At 39.9% G+C, this 8,779-nt stretch overlaps 1 protein-coding gene across 1 annotated transcript in view; it reads right to left on the bottom strand.

Moving 5' to 3' along the window:
* The window catches only part of GLB1L3 (galactosidase, beta 1-like 3), a 78,126-nt gene that overhangs the window by 48,058 nt on the left and 21,289 nt on the right, over positions 1–8,779 (bottom strand). Inside the window, exons 6-8 of the mRNA XM_006871017.1 lie at positions 5,945–6,037; positions 4,403–4,484; positions 3,203–3,267 (exon numbers count right to left, since the gene is read on the bottom strand). Coding sequence (XP_006871079.1) covers positions 3,203–3,267; positions 4,403–4,484; positions 5,945–6,037 — 240 coding nt within the window. The remainder of the gene's footprint in view (positions 1–3,202; positions 3,268–4,402; positions 4,485–5,944; positions 6,038–8,779) is intronic.

Below are 8,779 nucleotides of genomic sequence, written 5' to 3'. Positions count from 1 at the left end.
GGGTTAATGCACCAGACTGCAAAGCCATTTGAACTGCAAGGTTGGTGGTTCAAGCTCACCAGCTGCTCTTTGGAAACCCTACACCGGGTCGCTATGGGTTAGGATCAACTCAACGGCACTTAACAACAACAATAATCTACTTTTAAATAGTGTTCTGAGAATTCTACTTACATCTACTGTGTTAGCATGTAAACATTCTACTGACTTGTTAGAGCAGCTGAACTCTTCCCATAGTGTTCTGACTTGCTCTGTTTTGGTAGTGAATGTGCCACAGAGTCATTGAGGTTACTGGACACACAAGCATGTGTGTCTGTGCTTCTCTAAGTGGCCTTGTTATTTTCAAGATGAAGTGGGCTTTGTTCTATACCATTGAATGTAAATGTTTAATATGCATTGTTGAAGTTAGAAGTTTAAAACTCAATTTTATCTGGTCATAAAATTCCGGGCAAGTTATTTAGCTAGAATTTTAGCCACATTGCATTTCTATATAAATAATTATTACTTTTACTTGCTATTATACTGTAATTCTGCAAGTGATTAGAAGATTTTAGATAGCACTATAGAATTAGCTGGGGGGGGGGTTGTTGTTCTTTTTTGAATTTGGGGGCTTTCTTGTAAGAATTCCATACCCTAGCAATTAATGTTTCTCATTATCAAGAATGCAGTTTGACAGGTTTACTTTTCTTAATTGAGAAAAGACGGTCTCGTTATTTTTCTAAGGATTTAAATGAAAATTTCTCCCAGGTAATTTTCTCAAAATTATAATTGCCTTCTCAGTTCCACTTCTAAATTTAAAATATCTAGTTAGATATTTAAAATATCTAGTTAGAGCTAGGTTACACCTTGAAGAAATTGTTGTTATTGTTATATGCTCAGAGTCAGTTCCGACTCATAGCAACCCTGAACAGGGTTTCCGAGGCTGTAAATCTTCACGGGAGCAGACAGCCTCATCTTTCTCCCAGGGAATAGCTGGTAGTTTCGAGCTGCGGACCTTGAGGTTCGCAGCCCGATTCGTAACCACTACGCTACCAGAGCTCCTTTCTACACTACCAGAGATCCTTTTGAAGAAATAAGCAATGTTTATTTCTCTGTTACAACATCAGTATTTTGCATAGTAGGATCCAGTTATCTAATCATCATTAAAAATGTTGCCATTTTGGAACCATAATTTTAAAAAAAACATATAGACCATACTTACTATAAGCTATAAAACAAACCTTAAATGTAAAAGAAGAGAAATCAGACAGAGTATGCTCATTGACCCTAACAGTATTAAATTAGAAACCAATAGTAGAATAAGATCTGTAAAATTCTCAAAGATTCCAAAATTAAACAAGATGCTTTTGATACATGAAATAAAGAAGGATATTTAAATGTCAAGAGATGTTTAAAGATATTTCAAAGTCAATGAAAATTAAAATACAACATATCAAAATTGGAGAAATCAGCAAAAGCAGTGAGATAGGGAAGTTTATAGCAAGGAAATTTATAGTCCTGGTGTGGTGCTGCAGGTTAATGCGCCAGACTGTAAAGCCATTTGAACTGTAAGGTTGGCAGTTCAAGCTCACCAGCCGCTGCTTGGAAACCCTATACAAGATTGCTATGGGTCGGAATTGACTCGATGGCACTTAGCAACAACATAGCAGCAATGCTTACATTAGATGAGAAGAAAGGTAGCACTGTAGTATAAGTACTCCACCGTAAGATCAGTTTGAACTGTAAGGTAGGTAGTTCAAACTCACCAGCCGTTCCTCAGATACCCTATACAGGGTCATGATGGTTCAGAACTGGCTCAACTGAACTTAACACAACAACAAGATTCCATCAGGAAATAAAACACTAGAGAAAGAAGTGCAAATCCAGTCCAACAAGTAGAAGGAAGAGAGTAATAAATATCAGAGGAGAAATAAATGAAATTAAAACAGAAAAACCACAAAGGAAAAAAACAAGTGAAAAGCTGATTCACTAAAAAGATCAAATAAAACTGATAACACTCCAGCCATACTGACCATGATAAAAAGAAAGAAGACACAATTTATTAAAGTCAAGAATGAAAGAGGATTCTTCTAACCTCCTTATTAAGGAACCTTTATACTATTGTATTTATAACATCTATACTAGCCCTTCCTCCACCTCTGTTAATGGAAGAGAATAGCCAATAACTAGGAACTTGTTAAAAATTGCTTTTTCTTCAAATACATGTCTTGAGAAATGTTCTCTCTGTTTTGTTTTTTTAAAAAAAAGCATGAAAGAGGAGCACTATTGACAACAAAGTTTAAAAAAAATGAATTTAGTAAAGGCATTCAAAACTAGCGCGAGCCATAGACATACCCACACAGAGCTCCTTCTTTTTGGTAGATTAGAGACTACACAGAAATGAGTGAGGAAAGGAAACACCATGAACCAGGTCTCTCACTATGTGAAGCAGGGTGACAAGCTGAGGAAAGAGCCCTTCGGACAACAAGCAAAATAAGAAAATTGCAGGAACTTCAGGAAGTCCCCAGTGAGGAATAAGAGGAGTAGTGTGGGTTGAGGGTGGAAGTGAGGGTGGGTCAGGCCACACCAGGCTTGCAGCCATGGTAGGGGTTTGGAATAAGATCCTGGGCACATAGGAAAGCTAAGATGTGAAATCAGAGAGCATCATCACATGTGGATAAAGACTATAATCCTGAGGGCATGGACATCATTTTCCCATGGACATGAGTTTGTTCATCTTTACCACTGCCACTGAGAGGAGACTAGGGGCTGTACAACAAATGCTTCTTAAAAATCAAGGTATATACTTATTCATTCCTATAATTTTCATAAAATCTCTAAAAAAGTTGACCCACAAAAACTAGGTACAAGTCTTCTATAAGCATGACTGAGTCCATGATTGAGCTCCATCTTCAAAGAAGAAAGAGAATGTTGTCTTCTTGTGGTTCCTTAGCAAATCTTTCTCTCTCATCATCCTTCTCCAACTCTTCATTAAGGAGATGAGGCCAGGGAAGATGTCATCTCTATGAGAGGACCCACTAGCTGAGGTGAGAGAAGCAGGGATCTCCCCTCAACTCCACTTACCAAAAGGCATAAACTCCTGAAACTGCAAGTCCACTGAGGATCCAGGGGCAAGTCCAGTCTTTCACTGAACACCAGTTACATAGATTAAGGAGGTCATTGCAGGTGAAGGAACAAAAGCTCTTCATTTCAAAGATGTCCTTACCTGTACTTGCTTAAGCACACTTAAAGAATTGCTGCTAAATGTCTTCATATTGATAGTTGCCAACACTGTAGGGGGGTGAAAAAGGTAGTATGAAATGCATGGTGCTGTAGGATAAACACCAGACTGTGAACTGAAAGGTCAGCAGTTCAAACCTCCCAGCTGCTCCTCAGATACACTATACAGGGTCTCTATGTGTCAGAATCAACTTGCCGACACTTAACAGCAATAATAAATATGTCATCAGGGAAGGGGAAGGGGTGCAGCAGAAGGGAAGGCACACTTAAGAGTAAAGGTACATCCCACATTGCAGTATACAGGGGTTTCCACAGACATCCCATCATTGGACACCTGCAAGGACATCAGCAGGTAAGAAAGGCAAGACAGATGGTTAACCACACTACCCAGAGAAGTGGAATAGGTCATCTTAAGGTGACTCAACTTTATCAGAACTAGGAAGTGACCAATGACTTCCTGACCCCAAGCACACTTTCCAAGGCACCATTTCTTTTCTATTAAAATATCTTAAATAGTGCAGGAAAGAGTCAGTCAAAAGGAAAAGAAAACAGCAGCATATAGAAGTAGCTAATCTTGAGCTAAAGATTACCTCACAGATCCCTGAACCCATCCACCTCCTCCGCCCATGATCTCAGTGTCATCATTTAATGCTTCTACGAATGGTCCTGCTACTTCTTGATTCTCTAGGATCTACCACTTGTTCACTCTGAGTCTTAGACTGTAAGATATTTAGACCAGGACTTTTCTAGGTTAATTTTCTTACACAGCAACTATCTTCTGATTCTCCATGTGGTTCTTAGAAGTTAGTGGAGATGCTCTGATTCTAAACTATCCCCAACACCAAATTAGTTTCTGAGCCACAGGAAAATTATGGAAATACGGAAAATTATAGAAATTATGGAAAGATGAAGCAAGGAAAATTATGAGGACATAAGCACTCTGTTCAGTAGGAGTCCTGATATAATGATCTGCTTAAAGACAATATGCACAAGGTAAAAGTGATAGAGTTAGTGAGTGAACTCTTAGCTTTAACCTTGAGTTTCCATCTATTGTACTATCAGATCTCTGGGATCTATTTCAATGTACATGGAAAAGAGACATATTTGTTTTTTCTGAGACTAGTTCAAGATTTAAACTGGTTTTCTAAGAGCCTTAATTCTTCCTTATGATACTTTAAATTCATACCTCCTTTTATGTAGCCTTTGACCATGTCTTTCTCATTATCTGAGGTCAAGAGTAGTTCTACTATACCTCTTTGTAGCAATGCCTGTAGAGAAAACAGAAGAAAATAAGTGTCCTGCCCCATTTCTCTGCTCCTGTGAGAAAAAGGAAATTAGGAAATAAATACAACAAGGATACAGATGGGCAGAGTGTAAGCTCCACACCTAACACATCCCCTAACTTAGTTAAATTGAGACTCTCTGTCCCTGTATTAGCCACCCTGGTGCTCTCCATGGCCAACAGCAGAAACAGTGAGTGTAGACTTAGACACCCATGATCTCAGACCAAGGGAAAACACACAGCTAAGCAGGATGCTTTCTGCAGCTAATTTAACAGGGGACACTCTGAGAGAGACTCTAAGTCAGACAGAAAGTGAAGAGAAGACTTGGGGAACACATTATGTTCTGAGATCAGAAGTAAAAGTCACAAAACCTGTGTCACACCTGGACACTGTCAAAGGCAACAGGGAATCAAACCATGGCTACAGGGGCAGCCAGGAAATTTCTCATTTTAAAATACCATTTATTGAGTAGACAGATAGCCAGAGAACAAGATAAGATCCTGCCTGTATTTCTTATATGTATTCATTGATTCATTTCTGGTTCTGTGAAGGGAGAACAGGGGTACATTTTTTAAATCAAGAAAAAATAATGGTAGGAAAATAATATTAATTTGTAGGGTTGTATCTTTCCTGAGAAAAAGTTAAGGAAGGGAAGGAATCATGGCCCCAAAAGTCATGGCTCAGGACAGGAGCAACCCCCAAAAAGTAGCCCAGCCATGCCTTTCTCCTCTCTGAAATGTGAGCTCTCTTCCTTGCCTAACTGAGAGCCCTCTCCATTGCTCTCAAGGCCAAGAGGCCACTGTGTGGACAAAGCTCATTGGGCAAGGAAGAGGCTGGGATGGAAAGACCATCTCAGGTCAGCCCATGGAACCCTGAGATCTGCTTAACAACCTAAGGGAGAATTCAACCTGAGGGAGAACTAGAATTAGTATGAAACCTCATGAGCTTCCTGAATATGGTGAATCATAAAAGGAAGGGGCTAGACCCACCAGAGAAGACATCATACAGGACTGTAGTACTTGCCTGGCATGAGAAATCATGTAGGAGCACAGGGTACAGAAAAAAAGTATCTTACTACTAAAGGCCAGCAAGCTGCATACTGCTAGGCATCATCATTGAGTTCTTGAGGCATTATTTTCTGTGGATATGGATTCACCAAGCCCAGCTTTAATAAGAAATGCAGGTTATGAATAGCGACAGAAAGGAGTTATCTGTTAACACTATGTTTTGCTTCATAATACATTTTTAAAATACATTTCCACCTCCTTGGCTATACTGTAAATTCACAGATAAAATGAACTTGATCTTATGTATTCTTACAATCCACAGGGTGTAACAAAGTATCATACAAGCAGCGGGGACTCAGAAAATGCCCACTAGAAAAGAGTTGGATTGAGTAAGGAGGCATGCAAAAATGTAAACAAAGCAAGTCAAGGGTTTCTTACCTGGTGAATATATGGCATGTAGTTTTTATCCTTATTATAGGAGCCATATTCATTCTCCACCTGCACAGCAATGATAGGACCTCCCCGGCGATACTAAGACACAAGCAGATGAGGATTTAAGAGTGAGACTTGTTGCTGTTAAGTGCTGTCAAGCCAATTCCAACTCACAGTAACTCTTGTATAGGGTTTCCAAGGCTGTAAATCTTGATGGGAGCAGAAAGACTCATCTTTCTCCTGAGGAGCGGCTTGTGGGCTTGAACCACCTACCTGCAGTCCAGTACTTATCTAAACACTGTGCTCCTGATAAGAGTGAGTCTACTGGCAGAAAAAGCCTGGAATAGCTAAATCTGTTGCTAAAAATAATACCCCCACAGTAGTTTGCTTTGATCCAAGTTACCTTATAACTTTGGCACCATCTCTCTTGCCAGGGTTCTACAGTAACCAAGGCCCTCTGGGTACTTTGACTTCTGCAGGAGTTCTACCTTACCTGGAACTTTTGTTGTTGTTGTTCTGAAGTGTCCTAGAGTCAGTTAGGACCCATAGCAACTCTGTATAAAGTTTCCAAGGAGCGACTGGTGAGCTTGAACCACCGACCTTGCAGTTCAAACAGACTTTGCAGTCCAGTGCATTATCCCACAGCTCCATACCAGGATTCCTGGCAGTTAGTAGGTAAGCAATTACTGCAGCTTTCACTCTATTTCTCATACTAATTATCTACTTAAATGTTAGCTCTCAAACCTGCAAATCTACCTGGAACTCATCCTATCCATAAGGTCAACAGTTCAAACCCACTAGCTGCTCCTCAGAAACCCTATACAGGATCCCTATGAGTTGGAAATGACTCAAAGGCACTTAACAACAAGCAGGTTATTGACAGTAATTGAAGGTTATAAACAAGCAATTGTTGTGCTTATCATCTATATTTTACTGCTTCCCAAATCCCTGTTTTCTAGTCAGATATCGCTCTGCTGAACCACAGACCTATGTAGTAATTTCTTCCTTGTTACCTACTTGTGGATCTTGCACAAGTGCATCAAACTCAATGTATCCAAAACTCAGCCCAGTATCTTAGCAATAAAACATGCTCATTCTATTTTGTTCCAACACAGGAAATAGAATCCAGTCTCCAGAAGATCATCTCCCTACTTCTCAAATCAACTGCCATGTTACAACACCAAGTCCTGCCAATTATCTAGCTAAACAGCTTTGAAATATGTCCACTTCATTCTTTTCCACCATCACGCTCCAAGTCCAAACACCATTGACACTCTCCTACATGACTGCAATCCCTTTCCCAGTGAAAAGTAAACCGAAATCTATGGCCATCAAGTCAATTCTAACTCAAAGGCACAGAGTAGAACTGCCCCAGAAAGTTTCAGGGCTGTAACCTTCTTGAAAAGGAGCTCTGGTATCACAGTGGTTACGAATCAGGCTGCTAACCTCAAGGTCGCCAGTTCGAAACTACCAGCTGTTCCATGGGAAAAAGATGAGGTTTTCTGCTCCCATAAAGATTTGCAGCCTCGGAAACCCTGTGCAGGGTCACTATGTTGGACTTACTAGTTGGAACTTACTCCACGGTACTTAATAACACAACAACAATCTTCTTGAAAGAAGAGTGCCACACCTTTCTCAAACAGAGTAACTGGTCCAGGTTTGAAGTACTGACCATTCAGTTAACAGCTGAGCGCTTAACCACTGTCATCAAAACTCCATCCCATCAGGGAAATACCCCTTAAAATACATATCAGTGCGCAAGGCAGGACAAGCGCTCTAAAGTGAACATCTGATAACTTCACTCCACAGCATAAAGCCATCTGATAACTTCACTCCACAGCATAAAGCCATTCCCACAGACTAGAGGGTAAATGACAGTCTTCTTACTATGCATACAGAAATTTGCATGACTTAGCCCATTTTCCTTTACAGCCTCTCCTTTTGCTTATTTCCCACTTCACACTCCATGCTCCAGGCAAGCTGAGTTTCTTTTAGTTCTTCAAACTGCTCATTTGGTCTCTTGTCTTTTGGTCTTCACCCATGTTTGAGACTCTTGACCATTGCCACTTGCCTAGCAAGGCCTGCCATCCTTTAGAAGATTGTGTAAAACTTACTTTCTCTGGAAAGCAGGCCTTGAATCTCCTTTCCCCATCAAGGTCTTGTATGCTCACTCTGAGCATCAGCACCTCCTCCATAGCAGCAATTTAACATTCTTATTGTGCCTATTTATCTCCCATGTTGGACTATAAATGCACGGGCAGGGGCTCTGTATCTGCCCTGCTCAGCATTATCAGTCGAACTCTTATAGTACACACAACAGGTGGACAGTGATTCCTTATTGAATGAACATAATTCTTCTGAATGAATAAACTGAGAGCATTTGTTTTTATTATCATTCAGTATCATCTCCCATGTGGATGATGTGATTTCTCAAATCCCCATCACAGATAAGTAAGATTAGAAAAATAAAGGTCCCAACTAAAGCAATAAATTTTCTTCAAATGCTTTCACTGCATAATTAGAATAACAAAAACAACCAATCTAATAAAAAAAAACTAAAATAGTATTAACTTAGTAATAACAGGCCCTATACATTTTCTTTGGAATCCTGGTGTGGCGCTGTGGGTTAATGTGTGGACTGAAAAGTTGTTTTGAACCACAAGGTTGGTGGTTCAAGTTTACCAGCCACTCCTCAGAAACCCTATACAGGGTCGTTATGGGTCACAACTGACTCAACAGCACTTAAGCAACAACAACATATATACATTTCCTTTACAGTGATTGGTTGGTTTTGCTTCTTAAAAAGATTTCTGGGGGGTTTCCATGCTCATGATTTCAACT

This window comes from Chrysochloris asiatica, unplaced genomic scaffold (assembly GCF_000296735.1).
Source record: "Chrysochloris asiatica unplaced genomic scaffold, ChrAsi1.0 scaffold00158, whole genome shotgun sequence".
Classification (NCBI taxonomy): domain Eukaryota; kingdom Metazoa; phylum Chordata; class Mammalia; order Afrosoricida; family Chrysochloridae; genus Chrysochloris; species Chrysochloris asiatica.
Note: the sequence above shows the minus strand (reverse complement) of the source record. Positions and strands in the feature narration are given on the sequence as shown.